The sequence below is a fragment of the Salmo trutta genome, chromosome 33 (assembly GCF_901001165.1).
Source record: "Salmo trutta chromosome 33, fSalTru1.1, whole genome shotgun sequence".
Classification (NCBI taxonomy): Eukaryota; Metazoa; Chordata; class Actinopteri; order Salmoniformes; family Salmonidae; genus Salmo; species Salmo trutta.
The window spans coordinates 30,775,879-30,798,711 of NC_042989.1; the positions used below are offsets into that span (position 1 = coordinate 30,775,879).

General features: G+C 42.5%; 1 protein-coding gene across 1 annotated transcript in view; it reads left to right on the top strand.

Annotated features, from left to right (window-relative positions):
- The first annotated feature begins 161 nt into the window (after positions 1–161).
- LOC115172829 (membrane-bound O-acyltransferase domain-containing protein 2) overlaps positions 162–22,833 on the top strand; it is a 97,148-nt gene continuing 74,476 nt past the window's right edge. Inside the window, exon 1 of the mRNA XM_029730618.1 lies at positions 162–401. Within this exon, the coding sequence (XP_029586478.1) occupies positions 318–401 (84 nt within the window). The 5' untranslated portion in view covers positions 162–317. The remainder of the gene's footprint in view (positions 402–22,833) is intronic.

Below are 22,833 nucleotides of genomic sequence, written 5' to 3' on the forward strand. Positions count from 1 at the left end.
CAAATTTGATTCGTTTGTGAAAATGTACATAATATTTTCTGTGCCATCCACATACATCTGATTGGTCACTTGAAATCACATTCTCCATACGATAGGCTGAGACGTGTCATGGAGGGGGGGCTCGGAATATATCCCTCCGCCCACACTGTCTTTGTTGTCGTTGGTGCTGTTTGATATGTGCTGAAGATTTTGGTGGCGCTGTAACACGGGTGACAACCATCGAGCCTGGTAGCCCGTCGCAACGGCAACAGCAGTTTTTCAACGGAGGAGAGTGCATCTGCGACGGCGTAGGGGAGCAAGGATTCACGGCCTCAATAATGGCTACTGAAACCACATCGTCTTGCACTGGCTCCAATTTACTGCAGCCGATAAGCGAGATAATCAATCTTCCTCTAGACCAGGTAAAATTGTTATTTTTGAATTGATTATCTACTTGGCTTTGGTTTACTACTGTATGTTAACTGGTTTCATTAGTGATGCAGAGATTGTAGCGTGCAGGCTAAAATAACCTGATTGAATGCGGTCTTAATCAGAAACGTCATTCGCTAGATTGTTGCATTATTGTAAAAATGTTTTTAGGCCTACTAGATACTAATACTTTTACATTTTCGAAACGGTTGGAGAATTTGTTAACTTCAGCTTCTCGTGCCTTACTGAATTGTTTGTATTGTGAACTGTAGACTGTATTAGGCCTAACACTTGCTTAGTGAAAGTTCCATTCATTCAACACTATTTCCACCTTGGCTGCGCCACTGTTGCAAAACTTATAGGCCTATACACCCACCAATCGTTTTTTTTTTCTTCACACAAAGCGGTCTACATTGACATCTTCTCAAGCGAGTAATTTGTCATCCCTTTAATCAATTAAATTGATACCAGTGTCTCTCCTAGCTAATCGCTTATTATTTAATGCGATTAGACTAGCCTACCACAATCAGTGTCCCGCTGTGTGTGACGTAGCCCGCCAGTTGTGTAACAAGGTGTGGTCCATTGATAACTATTGCATATCGAGAGGGGTCGTTTTGACGTTAGTCTACTAATGCTTGTATTCTAATCACATTTCCGTGTATCTCACACACACACACACACACAGCGGACTTTGTTAATCCTCTGCTGTGTCACTGTGAGACTTCTGCAATCATATCAAACTGTATCTTCCAGAGATCCCCAGGGGTTGTGTACAGCAACATATGAAAAAACAGTTTGTCCCTCCAAATATGTGATGGGGACAGTAACCCAATACTGTTTTAAATCTCAATATGAACACTCAACCTCGTGTCCCATTATCACTGAATATCGTATTTTACTATATACCAGTATCGATGCATGGATAGGATTGGGTTTTAACTTTACCTTCTATAATGGTATTTAAATGTTTGGTTTCTTAAATGGGATACGCAACTACTGCCCGTGTAATGTCCGTTTTTATAGTTAATAACTCGTTTTGCTAGTTGAGTCGTATTTCTCCCAGCTGCTGCATGCCTCTACTCTCACCAAGCCCTGCCCCTCAAGGAGAGAGCGGTCGCTCCACCACGGAGTCACGAACACTTTCTTACCGTTCACTCTGCGGTCTCCACGGTCAGATAGATGCAGTACGGTGTTGGTGACAACGATGCTGCTTTCCACAAGCGTTCAATAATTACTATTCGTTTGTGTATCTTGCGGTCTGCAAACTACTGTCTGCTAGTTTGTCTTTTCTTAGCAAGTTGTGGCTAAAATACATCTTGTTAGCCGCTAATGCTAATCGCTAGCTAGCTTGCTAAATGTTATAAGAGTCGGCGCAAACAGATGGCTAAAACAGCCTGGTGCTGGTGTAGGCCTAGATATCCTACCATTGCACAAACATGCCTATCTTAAATAAGAGAGGAATAGGTGAATCATGAATATGTTACTACTTCGATGAGGTTTAACGGTGGTTGGTATCCAATAAGTAGTCCATCATTGTAAATAATAATTTGTTCTTAACTGACTTGCCTGGTTAAATAAAGGTTATATTTAAAATAAATGTACCGCCACCTACTAGACTGGAGTATAACTCCCTTATACTTAAAACAAATTAAGAAATACCCTTACATCTAATCCTACACTCACTAAAAACCCACACTCACTATAAACCCACCACCTACTCCACTATTTAAATCTATCTAGTCCTACCTCAGGCCAACCGCCTGAAAGGATGGGACACCACCACTCAACACAACCTGTAACTCTTCTGACATCAAGTCTCCTACACCCAAATACCTCTGCAGCGCACCTCAACCTAAATTTTCTGCAACTTAGATTCCATCCCTGCAGTACAGTTAATAGCCATTACTATAAACGCTGACAACTTCTGCACTACTCTAACCCTGGAAACCTCAACCTGCTTCTCTCACACCGGACATTTCTGAACCCTAGTCGCATCGGCACCCCTACAATTAACACATACCACTACTTTTCCCAATGCTACACATTCCTTTGTCTCATGCCCTTCTACACACTTCTCACACCTAGGAACCTCCCTCCTACACACTGCTGCCTTGCCTAATGCCCATATGCTTGACACCTGTAACAACGTAATGTATTTGGCACAAAACCTCATACAGGATAACTTGCATTCGGAAAGTATTCATACCCCTTTTTCCACATTTTGTATCCTTATTCTAAAATTTATTTGCTCCCCCCCTATCAATCTACACACAATTCCCCTGTCTTTGATCAGGCATACAGCTCACTCTGCTTACACTTTCTACCATTATTCTTTAACAAACCTTCTCCCCCACTTTTAACCGATTTCAAGTTCACCCTCTTACTCCCTCTCTCTCTTTTTCCCGCCATTCCTCCTCCATATTCCAAGTATACGTCTCCTTATGATAATACTGCACTTGTTCGGACATACATCTTGTTCTTGCCCTCTCAACGGACACCGTTTCCTTATCTCCAGCTCATCCAGACACAACAATGTGTCCCTTCCACCCATCCATGAATATGTTAGCTAGCTACACGAGGTAAGAAAAACAACATGAAGTGTAGCATCAAATTAGGGTCCCCTGGAAACATTGACCAACATTTGGTTCCTACCCTGTCAATAATTCCTTCCTGGCTTATTCATTCTATGTTATGCCAAACTTCAATGTGCTGCCCACTATATTCCAACAGTTAACCAATTAACTAGGCGTTGCTTTTTTTGCCCATATCATGCAGCCCTGCGTAGCACAGTGTGTAAATTATATAAAAAAAAGTGTAGGAAATGAACAGTATCAATCAAACAAAATGGAGGAAGCCGCATTTGAAATAACTTATTTGTTGCCACATAACTACTCATAAAGCATATATAGAACTTGTATTATTCAAAAACATAAAATAACATAAATAATATTGTGATACGATGTCCATATCGCCCAGCCATACAACATAGAATACATTCTCCCACAGCTGCTATCATAAATTGGGGCAAATCTTTTAGCTTCTGTTTCATCCATATTGACACTGCTTGTTTGCGTTCTCCTTTTATGCTACCAGACCTCTGATGAAAGACCGATAGACCACATGTTCGCAACCACCTGCAATTCATGCCTTTATTCTTAACGTCTCCTCATTTTACATTCGAGTCATTTAGCAGAAGCTCTAATCCAGAGCGATTTACAGGAGCAATTAGGGTTGAGTGCATTGCTCAAGGGCACATCAACCAGATTTTTCACCTAGTTGGCTCTGGGATTTGAAAGAGCGACCTTTCATTTACCGACCCAACGCGCTTAACTGCTTAGATACCTGCCGCCCCTCTTATCTCTGGATTGCATATTTACAAAATGTGGAAGAGTATTCTGCTCAAAATCACTTTAATCTCAGTCCCACTCAGCAGGGAGAAAAAGGATAAATAACATGGGCAGGGATCTGCCATCAGATTGTCCACAACAGGTGAAGAGTTTGGCCATTGTGGTTTAAACAATAACTCAAGATATCATTCAATGGAATACAGGTAGCAACATAGTGTCCAGCTCTAAAGTTGGCCACTCTTTACATAACCAATGGCTGGTGGTCTATATTACCTCAGTTGTCTATGGCTCAAGTAGCTCTAAATTAAATGTAGTCACTTCCAAAATGATTGGCCCCTCAATAAAGATGAGCAAAACATTTTATACTGATACAATTACTCAGAGCAAGACATTTTCTTAGACCATTCCTCCATACAGATCTTTCCAGATCCTTCATATACTTTGGTCTGCGCTTATGGACTGCCCTCTTCAATTCAAACCACATGTTTTCAATGGGGTTCAAGTCCAGAGACTGAGATGTCCATTGCAAAATGTTGATATTGTGATCATTTAACCATTTCTTTGTGGACTTGATGTGTGCTTGGGGTCATTGTTTTGCTGGAAGAGCCACTTGTGGCCAAGTTTCAGCCTCCTGGCAGAGGCACACAGGTTTTTGGCTGAAATGTCATGGTACTTGGTAGAGTTCATGACGCTGTTGTCCTTAACAAGAGCCCTAGGACCAGTGGAAGCAAAACAACCCCATAAAATATCCACCACCATATTTTACAGTAGGTATGAGTTTATTTTCTGCACATGTATCCATCTTTTGACGACAAACCCACCGCTGGTGTGTGTGACCAGTGTCCGCCGAAAAGCATCCCCATAGCATGATGCTGCCACAGCCATGCTTCTCGGTAGGGATGGTGTTAGACGGGTGATGAGCTGTGCCTGGCTTTCTCCCGACAGAGCGCTTTGCATTCAGGCCAAAGAGTAAAATGTTTATCTCATCAGACCACAGAGTCTTTTGCCTTATGCTCTGAGTCTTTCACGTGCGTTTTTGCAAACTCCAGGCATGCTGTCATGAGTTTATTTATTTATTTATTTCTTTTTTTCTTCTCAGGAGTGGCCACTCTCCCATAAAGCCCAGATTGGTAAAGTGCTGTAGACTGTCCATCTTGCAGGTTCTCCCAGCTCAGCCAAGGAACTCTGTAGTTCTGTCATAGTGGTCATTGGGTTCTTGGTCACCTCCATGACCAAGGTCCTTCTTGCCCGGAGGCTCAGTTTGGTCAGATGGCCAGCTCTAGTCAGTCTGGGTAGATCCATATGTTTTCCTTTCCCAATGATGGACACCACTGCTCTTGGAAACTTTAAACAATCTTGAAATTGTTTTAAATTCATTACGACTCTGTCTTGGAGATCTATGGACCGTTCCTTGGACTTAATGGTATTTTTTATTTAACTAGGCAAGTCCGTTAAGAACAAATTCTTATTTACGTTGACGGTCTACCCCGGCCAAACCCTCCCCTAACCCGGACAACACTGGGCCAATTGTGCGCTGCCCTATTGTACTCCTGATCACGGCCTGTTGTGATTCAGCCCAGGAGCAAACCAGGGTCTGTAGTGATCAAATGAAATGTATTTATATAGCCCTTCTTAGATCAGCTGATAGCTCAAAGTGCTGTACAGAAACCCAACCTAAAACCCCAAACAGCAAGCAATGCAGAAGCATGGTGGCTAGGAAAAACTCCCTAGAAAGGCCAGAACCTAGGAAGAAACCTAGAGAGGAACCAGGCGTGGCCAGTCCTCTTCTGGCTGTACCGGGTGGAGATTATAACAGAACATGGCCAGATGTTCAAATGTTTATAAATGACCAGCAAGGTCAGATAATTATTATCACAGTAGTTGTCGAGGGTGCAACAGGTCAGCACCGCTCCTGCTGGCTCTAGAGAGTTGAAAATAGCAGGTCTGGGACAGGTAGCACGTCCGGTGATGCCTGCGATGCAGTGCCTTAGACCACTGTGCCACTCTGGAGCCCTGAGTGTAGTATAGTTTCTGACATGGACTATCAACTGTGGGACCTTTTTTATATAGACTGGTGTGTTTTTCTAAATCATGTCCAAACAATTGAATTGGCCACAGGTGTACTCCAATCAAGTTGGAGTCTCAAGGAAATTGAATGTGCCAGAGTTCCATTTGGAGTGTCATGGCGAGGGGTATGAGTACTTATGTCAATTAGATATTTATGTATTTAATTTTCAATAAATATGACAACATGTTTCCACTTTCTCATTATGTTTTGTGGGGGGGGGGTCTATCTAGGCTAATCCATTTTGAATTTGGGCTGTAACACAATGTGGAATAAGTCAAGGGTTATGAATACTTTCTGAAGGCACTATCAGTCCTATGGTTTCTACTTCACTTGCATGAGTTTCTGCCATTATTTGATGGCATGTTTCAGAACGCCCTATACAGCAAGTACAGGAAGTTAGAATTAGCTTAGATGCGCTTTACTCTTTTTATATGTGCATGTAAATATGAAGGGGCTGGTGGTTTGAAGTTTACGAGAGCCTTTTGCTTTACCAACTGAACTTTAGCAATTACTCATATTAGCAAACTTATTTTCATTTCAAACGTAACATTTCTCTAGTATAGGCTACTTATCGTGATGAATAAGTGTTCATTTTCTGGATGGTAAAACATTTTTCAGTGTATAAAAAAGATAATGGTGCTATACATTTTTAAATAAGATCATCTTTGATAACTGACAATCACCTAAATAAAAACTTGAGTCGGGGAGAATCTAAAATTCAAAATTGTCATTGTGTGGGAGCCCCCATTGACTTTATGTTTGAGTCACTCCAATATCACAAGAACAAGGCATAAGCAATGGAAAAATGTGTAGCATTGTAGGAAATTGACTTTAAAACGACAAACTGTTTCTGCGGCCAAGAGGGCCTCTAAAACTGCGCCATTGGCCACGCCCACTACCCCCTAGCTTCGCTACCAATGTCTTAGTTCTGTAATGGGGGCAGTGTAATCTGAGCAGGCCCTAGCCAGCTCCCCTCCCTGCTTTCTTGGTGTAGGCCTACTGTGAAATTGGCTCTCCACATGAAGTGCTTTGGCCCTTTCTATACTTCTGTACCACACCCCTTTCACCCACACTGAGGCAAGCTTGTGTGGGTGGGACTTGTTATAGCATGCCTGCAGGTTGACATACTGTTGGTCATGTGATCACCTGTCTGGCTTTAAAGGAAGTCTTTGGTCTAGCTTGTCATGCTGAGAAGTTCTTATTAGGATAGGTTGTTCAACATAATTAGCCTAGTTCTATGGTTAGTCAAATTAATAGCCTAGGGGTTTCTCATAGGCCCATTAGCATTACGATGAGTCACTGCACAAGTGTACATCCTGTGTAACATATCATTGACTGTTGCCTGGGGGCCAGGAGTGGCCCATGAGTGTCACTGGAATTCCAGATTTGCAATCATGTATTGCTGCTCTATAATGACATGTTCTGGCAACACTGTTATTTGACCACATGGCTAATCCCGTGCTGTGACTTAAATAGTGTTTATAATCCAAACCCTGCATTCCTTAATAGGGTCATTATTGTTGTGGTTTCATCTTTTTCCATATTAGTCCATCTGCTGTTATAACTGGTGCAAATAGCATTAGTGTGGAATTGTAAAAAAATAAATGTTTTAAAGAAAGCTGTGTCTGATTGGTGGTGAAGGCACTATCTTTAGAATGACGTATGTTATAGTAAACGGCATGGCTGAGTCGGGCCTCTTCATCTTTGTCAAACATCAGCATGACTACGTTCCAATTAGAGAGGAAGAGAAGGAAACACTCCCAGAATAATATTTAGTTTTTCGTGTGAAAATCATTGGTGTCGTGACACTTTTCTAAGCAACAGCTGAACTGAATGTGTCAATGTCACACAGCAAAGTACATAGATCACTATATTTGTTAACCCGACAGCATTTCTTATAAAAATTATGCTAATAGTAAATGACAAAATTCTATTTTTCCTCTTTATTAACCCTTCCATGTCCCTCCTTGAGAAAGTTAACATGATAGGAGAAAGTAGTGGACATTGAGGCCCTTAACCACACTACAATGTCAGACTTAAAGGCTTTTTGTAAACTCTCATATGTCACAGAGCAACCTGTTGGTACAATGAAGTCGTAAGCCTCAGCAGAACGCCGATGCTCTAAGGCAGTGGTTTACTCAGCGCTTCATATCATCTCACTGCTCAGCCTGAACTTGTTGCAGCTCTGGAACCTTTCCTCTGGAGAAAAGCATACATTGTATGTTCAAAGCATTCACTAATGCTGAACTCTGTGATTTTATTGGAATACAGTTTGTTACATGCACATAATGTGATTGTTGTGGATAGTCAGGGTAATATAATAGTTTGTTTAAAACATTTCCATGCTTTTCAAGAAGTACGATTTCTCTAATAATCCTGTTTACATGGACACATCTGAAATCAGGCTACTGACGGGCCTTTTAATAAATACAGAAAATTGCCATTCAAAATAAACATTCTACCACGGTGACCATGTTATTTCTGTGAAGACTTTTTAATTCTGAATTCGGACATATAAAGTTTGTATGTGAAAACTATAAGATACATACTTAGTTTTTCCGAACTCCCTTCACTCACGAGTAAGAGGGAGGCTTGCGCTACCTGGTGCTGGCACACACGTAGCTCATATACACCGCTGTAATGCTTATTAACCTCTTACATGTCCTAATCATGGGAAATGTTGCTCAGAAAACTAGCTATTTTAATCGGTGTATGCTTACTTCAATTATGACTTCCGTTTTAAGATCAGCAAAGCAAGGTGTTGACATGACTAATGCCGTACTTGGCCTTCTGCCATAATCAATTTATCAAATTATTAGTGTGCATGTAAAAGTTGTCTGTGGTTTTATTTCTCCATGTCTGTAAGACAATCCTTCTCTCGTTGCTGCTGCGCTTTCCATGGGCCTGCTGTGTTGTCACCTCCCTCTGTGGTTTATAATGGAGGAAGGCTGGTTGCTAGCACCCTAGTGATGGCTCAGTAATGGAGGTAGGCTAGTTGCTAGCACCCTTGTGATGGCTCAGTAATGGAGGAAGGCTGGTTGCTAGTCCCCTAGTGATGGCTCAGTAATGGAGGTAGGCTGGTTGCTAGCACCCTAGTGATGGCTCAGTAATGGAGGAAGGCTGGTTGCTAGCCCCCTAGTGATGGCTCTGTAATGGAGGTAGGCTGGTTGCTAGTCCCCTAGTGATAGCTCTGTAATGGAGGAACGCTTGTTGTGGTTGCTAGTCCCTGGCCCCGTATTAATAGCTCCGGGACTAAAAGCCTAATCCCTGATTTCTCAGGGGAGGCTCATTCCCTTCCCTGCTCTCTCTAATTGGTGCACCTCAGGGGAGTGTATTTGTTCCAATAGATTTTCTTTTGCTGCTTACTTATGTGTAGTGCTACAGATGTACTGAAGAACGATGGTGAGCCAGTGTGATTTCTCCAGGGATATGGTTAGTGTTGGTCATAATATAAGAGCTTTACAGAGTCCTAAGTAGCTTGATGAGCAAACTAATAGCCCAAACCTTAACATGGTGTAACTATTGCGCTAGGACCTGCATTCATTTGGCTACAGTTCTTATATTGAATTAGTACTGACCAGAACACTAACTGTTCAATTGAGGGTATTATTGAATTCTCAGTAAGTCGACGCACACTTTAATAAAAAAACATAAAAGGACCAGCCCCCCCCCCCCCCTTTAGTATTACTCCAATCACTCTCAGAGCAATCAATTGGGAATTAAGTTAAATAACCTGTATTGATCAGATTTGGCCTTATTACGTAAGGGGAAATAATAATATATATATATATATATATATATACTACCGTTCAGAAGTTTGGGATCACTTAGAAATGTCCTTGTTTTTGAAACTGAAGATCTCGTACAACGCTGTGAACTACTCCCTTCACAGAACAGCGCAAACTGGCTCTAACCAGAATAGAAAGAGGAGTGGGAGGCCCCGGTGCACAACTGAGCAAGAGGACAAGTACATTATAGTGTCTAGTATGAGAAACAGACGCCTCACAAGTCCTCAACTAGCAGCTTCATTAAATAGTACCCGCAAAACACCAGTCTCAACTTTCAACAGTGAAGAGGTGACTCCGGGTTATTTAAACACTATTGTTAACCAGTTCAAACGATAGATATTCATTTGAATACACTGTTGACTTCAAAGAAACTAGCCTGCTTTTCGAAAAGTGGTCTTGTATGGTCCTCAGATATGAATGGTTTAATGTTTGTTCTCCACAGCCCCTGGCTCTGTGCTGAAAGGTTCTGTCCCATTTCTATGCACTTCAGCCACCCCTTTCCCGTGGCAAGGGGTATCCTAGCAACACGCTATATTATTTTCTGGATTAGGTGTGTTACTGGGGCAACCAAGGTTGTACAGTTTTAGAATGTTTATTCCTCTAATTATATTTCAATTTTCTGCATGAAACCCGTGAGTTGGGTTATGTACGTTAACTGTAGTGTGTTGTTGAAACCATCCGACCCCTGACCAGTCGACCTGCACGCTACGAAATACAAATGCTCTGCTTACTGATCCGTAGTGAGCTAATTGGGCTACACTAATACGTAAAGGGAATCCAGTGACACACTCACAAATTGGTTGAATTGAAGTGACCTGTATGGTTTACAGTAAAATATCCTCCTGTGTATGACTTGCCTGCCAAGCATACTTTTGCAACTTTCAGCCCAGCTATAAAAGGCCATATCTTCTCATGACCAACACTAGTGATCAGACTCCACTGTAAACCACTGTGACTCATGAATGTTGCCACTGTGGAAACTGAAAGCAAATATTGCCAAGAGCTCAAATCTATTCGAGTTACAGTAACCTATTTTAGCCCAGTTAAAATAACATGGGCCTAAATTCACCTGTTTGTGTTGAGTATAGGTCTTGCTCTGTCTCTACCTTATACTATCTCACTCTGCATGTGGCTATTGAGGGAGATCTATTTTGTTGAGCTGTTTCACTAGTTTTGAGTGTTTAAAAACAGTATGGGTTAACCGTAGCAATGAAGTCATCTTGCTTGCACAGCATTCTGGGAACCTTTCCCCTCAAACATGCCATTAACCGCCAACGGCCACTGGCTTTTTATTTTATTTTTTATTTACAAAATCAAACTTAATGTTCTGCTCCTTCCATGACTTTTCCTAAATGTTTGTATTTTACACTGCTCATTTTGTCAGAATGTTGAAATCACAAACAAAAGTATTTAGCCTTTTTATCTATTTAAAATAAATCCCCCACACCGATTACTAATTTAAACCCCAAGGCAATGTGCTGTATGACTTTGGTACCCAGCCAGGTACTAATGCCTCCCTCTCTCCTCACTGAATGAATGACAAATTCATGGAATGGGTGACACTTGTGCACCTTACTTCACAATTTAATTTAAATTAGGCCTAAATGAATTATAAGGAGGGTAAAGAGTGATTTAATTTAGAAAGACCACAATCGTGTAATGATGAGTTTGTTATGGCTATTTATCAGCAGCAAATTATTTCAGTGTGCGCTTTGAGGGTTGATATCGTTCTCTTTTACATTTTACTTTGTTAAAAGAAGCTGTTAGAGTTTCAGTAAATAACAGTCCTCTATTACTAATCAAATGTATTGTAAGGGAAATGAAAACATGCTATGTATTGCAGTAGGCCTTTAGAATAATGCAAAACATATCTGTGACTCGATCCAACTTCATGATCGGGAAACAAACAATGCCAGTTAGCCTGAACAGCCTGGCTGTCAAAACTAATTTCACACATAAGAGTTAGGCTATAGACAAGATTACAGTGACAATAGTCTGAGTGACAATATTAGGCCTATCAGTTGTTAAATTGTACATGAAGAGATGGGCGCATCTGGTCATTTTACAGATGCAGGGAAAGGAGCATCACTTTATCAAATCCTCCTTCAGAGTCTCATGCAGGTAAAACGTCTTGATTTCTATATAGTACCAGAAAGAGCATGCTCTGGTGTTTCTGACACTTCCCTTTGTCAAATAACTCTCATAATTCGAGGTGCAGCTCTATTTCCAAATGTCACTTTTTCCAAGAATATCCGTGCTGTCCATGCATTCAGCACATGAACCCGCGGGTGGTCACCCCCTGCTCGGGCAAAAAAGAAACTAGTAACATAATAAACTCCTAATTAAAATATACTATTTATTTTTGCAGTACATCCTTTACAATTGTTCATGCACTGGTGCTTTTGTTTAGGAACACAGCAAATCATTTGACCTGTGACCTGGCTGGTTGTCTTTTTCCTTTCTACTTCGTCAAAAGAAGCTTTAACTGGATTTTATTCATTAATATAACTCGATCACTAAAGTTGATCAAATGGATTACACTGTTTTTATTGTAAGGGAAACTAAAATAGGCAATAGCCTATGCTTTTTCTAGGACTTTGTAGAATTATACAAAACAGACTTGATTCTAAACTCTTTTTGAGGTATATCTTAATGCAATGAATCCTTTATAATTTCTGCACTATCAATCAAGCTGTTGGTGCTTATGTTTGCTGCACTTTTGGGGGTTGATATGCATCTGATGTGTATGCTAAAGAGGCGCCCCGGCAACGCTCCCTAGCAGGTACTTATAAGCTGAAAGGACAGGCGGTTTTGTGTCAAACAGCCATTCAGTGGGATTGAGCTCTCCTCCACTGATGAACAAGACAGCACTTAAACAATCACTGCCACTTCTCCTGAGGTTTCATTTTACACACTGAAGGGTTTAATTTGTCAGCTGACTGGGGATAGTGGAATAACCTTCAGAAAACCTCAATAGTTGCCCATCACATAGCAGTCTAGGCCTACACCTTGTTTATGATGTCAGTGGTTTCTCTGCTGTGCTTGCTATGATGAAGGTAGCCAACTTTGGTGCAAAACACTTTTCAGGAGGAGTGTAAATGTGGACTGTGTTGGGATTGTATGTTTTACAGTTTGTAATGTATTGCCTTCTTGGCCAGGTCTCTGTTGCCAAGATAATGTCTGTGGGCTTTTCCTGGTTAAATAAAATCACTGCATTAAGATATGCTATGATTTATCTCTTTCTTTGTAAAGGATGATTGTCTGTGTTTTTAGTTTGGCTTTTGTACTTCCAATTCTGTAATTGTCTTGCATTGGATACACGTCATCTGAAGGCTAGTGTGATGTGGATGCTAATTGAGTGGGTTTACTGCTAGTGATGTTGCAGCTTTCCCCAACCTCACATTTTCTGAGGGAGCAGCTGACATAGGGGTGCTGCTGTGTCCACACTAGTCTTCACAGATCCTAAAAGTTGGACCTGTTCTGAAAAGGATCTGGGGCTTTCCCACCCGGACCTGATATTCATTATTTTTTTTTAATATAAGGACCCATTCCCAACGGACTCGAGGACATCTAGACCCGTTCTGTATAGATCGGATCCGGACCGGTTCAAACCGAGTGAGGGAAGCAGCAGAAAAGTAATTTTCTAAAGCTACTTTATTAACCAAAGCGGGAGAGGGGGTCGGGTTCTTCCGGACAAGTCAGTTAAAATGACACATGCCCGATACCCATGACAATCCAAGAGCAGACATGATTTAGAATTATGGATCCCGGCTCGGTCTCAGTATTCGGGTACAGGTGGATCCATGACGACCTCTAGTCCACACACACTCCCAATGGACAGATGGCGAACGCGTTCACTCTGGCCAGTAACATCAAGGAGGTGTTCAGGGTAATTGATCCCAGTGTGTGACAGAGGCTAATAGCTGTTCATTTAGGATGCTTAAAATGTCTGCCATGGCGCTCGTTGGTTGTGACCACAAACCGAAATTAAACCCCTGCAGAGACAATGCACATCGATTTTTTAAAGTGTCATTTATCCCAGTAGAGGTAGGGAAAAACAAGTGGCTGGCTGCTCAGAAAAGGTCTCTTCTAGTCGGAGTCCTTTCTTTCAACACAACAAAGTCATCCTATGGAAATTCCCCCACCAATGTCACTTCACAGATGGGATTTTCAAATCCCCACACCACTTTAGACGAGGGATATTTGCATACCCTGATACAAGCAAATAGTTTCAAAGGTACAAACAGAATATCTAACATCATGACGATAGCCAAAAGCAGGCTAGCGGTCTGACTTGGTTGCTTGCAAGGTCACAGAACGAGTAAAAGAGAGCTCTTCGGTAGAAGCACCAAGGAGCATGAATTAAAGAAGAGAGGAAGGACTTTGGTTTCTGTATCTTAAGAGAAAATGAGGAAGTAAGGCGGTAGGTTAATTTTTAGGCTGTAAATGCTGCAGTAGACCATCAGTGGTGACAGATTTCAAAACCATTTTCTAGGTCTACTGCTGAGCTAGTGTTGCGAAACGCATGTCTTTGAACTTTCTGTACTGATTTAATGGTTACTAAAGGATTTTGACCAAGGCCTCGTGTCTGAATGAACGGTAAAACAGTGAAAGTTGGGTTATGTATTTGAAACATTAACACCCAAGTGCAGGCTGTTTTTCATGCTGTGCGATGTGATTTTGTTTTTAAATGTTATTTTATTTGTCCCCTCAGCTTTGTGTGAATGGGAAAGGAGAGATGGCCAGCCTATTCCTCAGTCTCCCAGCGTTCGCACGGGAACGCATGAAGCCTTACCAGCCTTTCCGAGTCACTGCCGCCACACCAGGCCCCCTGAGTTACAATGTCCGAAAGACAAACCCCGTTGCCTCTTGGCACTGCTCCCATATGCTGCAATCAGCTGGTTTCCTGAAGCCAGGCTGGTGTCACTGAAGGGGCCCATCGGGTTTAACTGTAGGCAGTGACTCGGGCTCAAACCCAGGCACCGCTGAGGCGAGTCAGACTCCAGGGTCTCTCCTAAAGCCTGAGGGGTGGATTCTAGACTATTCCTGGACAAACTTGTCCTCACCCAGGATAAATGGAGCTCTGAGGGAAACATATTTTAACAAGTGTGTAAACAGTCCTGGAAAGACCCAAGCAGTCACCACTAGAAGCACACCACTCAAAATGTGATGTAGAGTTACATGTAGCCTACTGTACATTTCCAGGGGATACTGCACTTTAGGTAAAACCTCACTTCAACTGCTCCCTGACCTCCCGGCTATGAGAGGTTCCATGACATGTAAATTGAACCTTTGTGTATGTTGTAACGACAATGTAAACACAATGACATCATTGTCCTGGCACAGCATTTGTAAGTAGTATTATGTAACGATATGTACTCCCTCACACTGTGGTTAGGTTTCATCTCAGAACTGCTTGGGTTGGGACTACTGCAGCACTCTCCAAGCAACAGAACAACAGAGAAACTATTGGCTATTTGGACTGATGCCAGAGCCATCCATGATCCTATTAGGCTGAGTCACAGGCCTCCTGACAGAGTAGAACACCTCAGTCTCACTCCTGCGTTAGCTGACAGCCAGTGAGCGAGGACTGCATCGATGCAAATAAGTCATATTGCCTACATAAGTAAGCCAGTTCAGCTGATATATGCGCATAACTTTGGAGGCGTCAAACAATGTCGAGAAAGGAAAATGGTATGGAGGGCTCAGAGGAGAAAAACAAAGGGACGTTCACTGAGGACATAGAAACACTGTGTACAGCTGTGGCTTTTGATGCTGCTCATCAATGTACAGTGAGCCTACACAAACACACACCGTTGTCCATTTGATATAATGTAAAACAACCCACACAGGCGTTCTCTCCCTGTCTCTCCTGCCTTTCTCTGTAGCATCTGTCCCTTCCTTTCTCTTTCTGTTAGATGCTATGCTTACTCTCTGTTGACATGGTTACACAGCTCCTGCATGGAAATGCTTGTGACATCAAGACAAACAAATCTATCAGTCCCAAATTGAATCACCATAACATTTCCTAGCAGCCTTAATGAACCACTTCCAGACCTCCACACAGGAAGCTCTCTGTAAGGCACATATGACGTGTCAGAAATCTAAGTCCATATAATGTTTGGGCTGAATAATGTTAGCTTGTATTTGGGTAGCTTGCAACACAAACGATGTGTTTAGTGGGAACAGATTGTTTTGAATGTGTTTGCTTTCAGTATAGAACGCTGCCTTTTGGTAAGAGGAAGGATACGGTGAGAGAAGCTGGCTTCAGTTTATGTTAAGAGGTTTTATGGGAGATTGCATGTGAGTTTTTATTATGCCTCAGGCCATGTCAATACCCCAGATTCCAGGTACACACACACTGGCTGTGTACTTGCATGGGCTTGCTTGTGTGTGTAGTTGGATGTCAGGACGTACACTAAGGTAGTATCTCTGGTGAGGCTGTGTGCTGGCCGCCCTGTGGGAAATGCCTGATGATCCTCCGGCTGTTAATAGCCCGGTTCGGCCGCGGAGCCTGCCTGTGTTCAGTAGATCAGCACAGAGATGAACGCGCCGCAGGGTGTGTGTGTGTGTGCGTGAGCGAGCCAGCCAGTGGTCCTTTCTTTGTATTGGAGAGAGGTCACTTTAAAAGAAAGGATTGAGCTCTGAGCTATTTTCCCAAAAAATAAAAAATATAAATTCTCCATTCAGCTTTACACTGCCTCCAGCTATCCCTTTCTTCAGGAGCACATGCATGGCAAACTGAATGAATCCAAATGAATGCTGTTCACCTGGCATTTGTCTTCCATTTTGACAGTCCTTTTCTACATCTGTCTGGTCAGTGCCTCTGCAACCTTTTTTAGCATTTAAACTGAGAAATGATTTCTGTTCAATAAGAGTAGTTGTACCTAGGGTTGAGTGTGCATATTCACTGTCTTTATCATTGGGTCAGTGCCACTCGTTTTGTTTTTGGACAGTCATTTCCTCGTCCAGGTTAGATGGATGTCATTCTATTTGTGTCTCTTTTAGTAGACCTATTATATGGATCAGACAACGTAACTTTTATTCATCTGTTTGTCAGTGGCAGCAGAGTAGGCTACCCTCAAACTTTTGTCCTATTTAAAAGAATGTAGCTAATGTCTCCAGTCATATTAAGTGTAGTAGAATTGCTTGTATGCGATCTGATAAAACCTAGGCCTATTTTAATCCACTACGCACGGCATTGAACTGTCTTTTTTTGCGAACTGTGATTGAGTTATATTATTAGTCTAAATTAGGGCTATCCAATCTAGTGTTGCACTGTATACCGGTACCCCGCTAATATCACAGTACGTTATGATACCAACATCTTAGAGTACCGTTTCATATGATACTGCCGACTTATTCTGCCCTACCGATCTAAAGAACCTGCTGGCGCCTGTTAGAAAATGTTTATAAAGTCAGTTTTGTTTATAGATTCAGTTGAGCCACTAGTCTGTTGTATGAGCAGGTCTAATAATATCCACTTCACTTTCATGCGCACATCACGTGGCAGCTGTAATCAACCAGCCCTCACTCACCTGCTTCCCTCAGCATCCCCTACCAGTCCTCACTCACCTGTATCCCCTACCAGTCCTCACTCACCTGCTTCCCCAGCATCCCCTACCAGTCCTCACTCACCTGCTTCCCCAGCATCCCCTACCAGTCCTCACTCACCTGCATCCCCTACCAGTCCTCACTCACCTGTATCCCCTACCAGTCCTCACTCACCTGCTTCCCCAGCATTCCCTACCAGTCCTCACTCACCTGCTGCTCTCAGCATTCCCCACCAGCCCACACTCACCTGCTGCTCTCAGCATTCCCCACCAGCCCACACTCACCTGCTGCTCTCCGTCTGCTCTTCATGCACGTCTATTCCTCAGTCAGATTTTTATATCATTTAGCTGTTTTGGCGAGCGGGGATCCAGACCCTCATGAATCTTCTGTTAGATTTGTACATTTTGTTAAATTGGAGCAGTTTAAATTGGAGCAGTGAGCAATGTTGCTACATTGTATCATTTCATGGCCTGTTTATAATTGAGAGCACAGACCAGTCTGAGACCAGCAAGTTCACTGTCATGCAGCCTCTGAGTGTCAGAGGGAAAATGGAGCAGTGCTTTGTGACTGGCATGCTTGCAGCTTTACAACAAGGAAAACGACTTGTCTCTAGCCTAAACGGTAAAAAAAATATGACCCATATTCCCTGAGGTGTTTTTTCTTACTATCGGGATTCACATGCATTTTGTATACAGTGCTGTCAAAGTATTTGCCCTGTCTGATTTCTCTATTTTTGATACTGAACGTTATCAGCTCTTCAACCAAAACCTAATATTAGATAAAGGGAACCTGAGTTTACAAATAACAAAACAAATGCTTATTTTATTTCATTAACAAAGTTACGCAACACCCAATTCCCCTTTGTGGAAAAAGTAATTGCCCCCTTACACTCAACAGGTTGTGCCACCTTTAGCTGCAATGACTCCAACCAAATGCTTCCTGTAGTTGTTGATCACTCCCACATTACTGCGGAGGAATTTTGGTTCACTCTTCCATGCAGAACTGCTTTAACTCAACAACATTTTGGGGTTTTTAAGCATGAATTGCTTGTTTGAAGTCCTGCCACAACATCTCAATTGGGATTAATTCTGTACTTTGACTAGGCCTTTCCAAAACGTAATTTTAATGCAGACTTGTGTGTTTTGGATCCTTGTCTTGTTGAATGACTTCGACGGATGACCTGATTTATTCTCCTGTAGAATTGTCTGATACAGAGCAGAATTATTGGTTCCTTCTGAGGCAGCAAACAATCCCCAAGCCATCACACTACCACCACCATGCTAGACCGTTGGTATGAGATTCATACTGAGGAAGGCAGTGTTCGGTTTTCGCTTGGCATAATGGGACCTATGTTATCCAAAAACGTTGACTCAAGTTTGCTAAAAAGCACCTGGATGATCGAGACTCTTGGAAGATTTCTCTATGGACCGATGATTCAAAAGTGTAACTTTCTGGACGACACGGGTCACATTACGCCTGACAAACACTGCATTCCACAGTAAGAACCTCAAACGCATGGGTGATAGCTGGGTCATGCAGCAAGACTGATCAACTACAGGAAATATTTGGTTGCAGCTGAAGGTGACACAACCAGTTATTGAGTTACAGTTCATATAAGGAAATCAGTCCTTTGAAATCTATGGATTTCACTTCACTGGGAATACAGATGCCTTAAAAAAAGGTAGGGATGTGGATCAGAGAACCAGTCAGTATCTGGTGTGACCACCATTTCCCTCATGCGAAGTTGCTGGATATTGGCGAGAAGTGGAACACGCTGTTGCTCCAGAGCATTCCAAACATGCTCAATGGGTGATGTGTCTGAGTTTGCAGGCCATGGAAGAACTGGGACGTGTACAGATTCTTGCGAAATGGGGCTGTGCATTATCATGTTGAAACATGAGGTAATTGCGGCGGATGAATGACATGACAATGGGCATCAGGATCTTGTCAAGGTGTCTCTGTACATTCAAATTTCCACCGCTTTAAAATGCAATTGTTAGTTGTCCATAGCTTATGGCTGCCCATACCATAACCCCACCACCACCATGGGGCAATCTGTAAGCAACATTGACATCAGCAAACCGCTTGACCACGCCAGGCACATGGTTTGCGGTTGTAAGACTGGTTGGACGTACTGCCAAATTCTCCAAAACATTGGAGGCGGCTTATGGTAGAGAAATTAACATTAAATTATCTGGCAACAGCTCTGGTAGACATTCCTGCAGTAAGCGTGCCAATTGCACACTCCCTCAACTTGAGACATCTGTGGCATTGTTGAGTGACAACTGTACATTTTATTGTCCCCAGTACAAGGTACACCTATGTAATGAACATGCAGTTTAATCAGCTTCTTGATATGCCACAACTCTCAGATGGATTTATTTATCTTGGCAAATGTGAAATGCTCACAAACAGGGATGTGCACAACATTTTTATAGAAATAAGGTTTTAGTGCATATGGAAAAATGTATGGGTACTTTTATTTCAGCTCATGAAACGTAGGACCAACACTTTACATGTTGCATTTATATTTTTGTTCAGTATATATTCCTCCAGCCAAATCACAGGTAGGTCTTTGCAAATATGAGCAAATCAGCCATTCTATGCAGTATTGAGTAGAAGTGTGAATTTCAGTGCTAGGTTTTTGGAGAGCTTTCAGAAAATGTGAGCAAGTGTCTGGGGGACAGGACGAACAGGATGCTAGGTCATCGATTATTTATTTTTTCCCCACCGTTGTATCGCGATACTTGGACTGGTATCATATAGTTTGTAACATTTTGTTAACACTAATCCAATTTAATCATCACAGTAGGAATAGTAGGCTGTCTTACATAAGTCTGCAAATGCGAGGATGCATAATAAAGCATTACATGAAGGTGCATTTTTTTTTTAATGGTGAAAATTGGCTTCCTCAAACTTGTCAATCCACTTTCCCCCATAGAACAATCTACCTATTCTATTGGTCAGATTGTTCTGTGCGAGAAAGAAAGCCTATTTCAAACAGATTCTGGGACAGTTGTGGAACGATAGATCTCAAATTCATACAACCAGGAGGCCTAGGCTACATCCCTATATTTACATTTAAAAAAAAAAAAAATTTAAACAATGAGGGTCATGCAACAGATCAGAACATTTAGCATAACATGTTGATATACTATTTATTCACTTTCTTTAAGCGCAGCAGTAGGAGGTAGGCTTTGCGCGAATGTTCATTCCATAATGCAATTAGCAGGAAAACACCACTGAGCAGTTTCATGTGATCGAGATTAATATATACATTAGAAATGTAGAAAGAGGGGAGATCTAAAGATGCAACAACTAACATGGGTTGCTAATTAACTCAGCAAAAAAAGAAACATCCTCTCAATGTCAACTGTGTTTATTTTCAGCAAACTTGTGTAAATATTTCTATGAATATAAGATTCAACAACTGAGACATAAACTGAACAAGTTCAACAGACATGGAATAATGTGTCCCTGAACAAAGGGGGGAGGGGGTCAAAAGTAAGTCAGTATCTGGTGTGGCCACCAGCTGCATTAAGTACTGCAGTGCATCACCTCCTCGTGGACTGCACCAGATTTGCCAGTTCTTGCTGTGTGACGTTACCCCACTCTTCCACCAAGGCACCTGCAAGTTCCCAGACATTTCTGTGGGGAATGGCCCTAGCCCTCACCCTCCGATCCAACAGGTCCTAGACGTGCTCAATGGGATTGAGATCCGGGCTCTTCGCTGGCCATGGCAGAACACTGACATTCCTGTCTTGCAGGAAATCACACACAGAACGAGCAATATGGCTGGAGGGTCATGTCATGATGAGCCTGCAGGAAGGGTACCACATGAGGGAGGAGGATGTCTTCCCTGTAATGCACAGCGCTGCGATTGACAACAAGCTCTGTTCGATGATGCTGTGACACACCGCCCCAGACCATGACGGGCCCTCCACCTCCAAATCGATCCCGCTCCAGAGTACAGGCCTCGGCGTAACGCTCATTCCTTCGACGATAAACGCGAATCCGACCATCACCCCTGGTGAGACAAAACTGCGACTCGTCAGTGAAGAGCACATTTTGCCAGTCCTGTCTGGTCCAGCGACGGTGGGTTTGTGCCCATAGGCGACGTTGTTGCAGGTGATGTCTGGTGAGGACCTGCCTTACAACAGGCCTACAAGCCCTCAGTCAGCCTCTCAGCCTATTGCGGACAGTGTGAGCACTGATGGAGGGATTGTGCGTTCCTGGTGTAACTCGGGCAGTTGTTGTTGCCATCCTGTACCTGTCCCGCAGGTGTGATGTTCGGATGTACCGATCCTGTGCAGGTGTTACACGTGGTCTGCCACTGCGAGGACGGTCGGCTGTCTATCCTGTCTCCCTGTAGCGCTGTCTTAGGCGTGCGTCTCACAGTACGGACATTGCAATTTATTGCCCTGGCCACATCTGCAGTCCTCATTCCTCCTCGCAGCATGCCTAAGGCACGTTCACGCAGGGACCCTGGGCATCTTTCTTTTGGTGTTTTTCAGAGTCGGTAGAAAGGCCTCTTTAGTGTCCTAACTTTCCACAACTGTGATCTTAATTGCCTACCGTCTGTAAGCTGATAGTGTCTTAATGACCGTTCCACAGGTGCATGTTCATTAATTGTTTATGGGTCATTGAACAAGCATGGGAAACAGTGCTTAAACCCTTTTCAATGAAGATCTGTGTAGTTATTTGGAGTTTTACGAATTCTTTGAAAGACAGGGTCCTGAAAAAGGGACGTTTCTTTTTTTTGCCGAGTTTGCGTAAGATTTTGCCTTTGGGTGCTGGACAATGAAAGAGAATTGAAAACCAATAGAACATGAGAGAAAAAGGTTACTCGTTTCAATGGTGTATGGTGTCTTTTATAAAATCAATGCTTGCAAGTTTGGTTGGGTTTTGGCTAGGCTACTTTGAAGCAAGGTAAGACTTGCCTCCATAATAATATGTAGTAAAACTTTCAGGTTTCAAACAATTGAAGTATATGTTTTCAAAATGTGTACTGCCTCCAGCTCATTGCTACGTGATGTACTGAAGCCTGCCTAGTTGTCTATGCACTTGAATGGAAAGCTCGCTTCAATTACCAATTGGGGGGGGGAGAATAGTAATTTAATTGTGGCAATGATTGGGCTCATTAAAGCACGTTTCACTCCAGCAGCAACAAACAGCTGTTTGAGTTGTATCAGCAGCTCTCTGGCTACATCCAGTCATATTTTAATCAATCAATCAATCAATAGGCTAAAATGCATTATTTCGCAATGGGAACTTTCTTCTCCAGGACAATTTGCAGGCGCCAATTTTATTTCGCAGCTTTTCATTTATTTTAATTGGCCAGAATCCTGCTATTACCGGATAATGGAAACCCTGACTGTACTCTCACAGAAAATACACTTGTTGCAGTGAATACAGACTGGGGCTGTACCTTTCTCATTGCTGATGAAATCCTGATTGTCAGGGGCTGTCTTGGGGAGGCAGACTGATGAAATCCTCATAGAAGCTAAAGACTTTGCTTCTCTCTGCTCTTACTCAAAGCAGAGCAATGGCATAGGCCTAGCCCCTGTCTCGCTGCAGGTGTGTGTGGCATGCTGTGATGTTTAACCTGAGTAGACATGCCACCCCCGCCTCCCCTCTTTTCTGTAGCGGTCTTTTTTTTTTGGTCCTT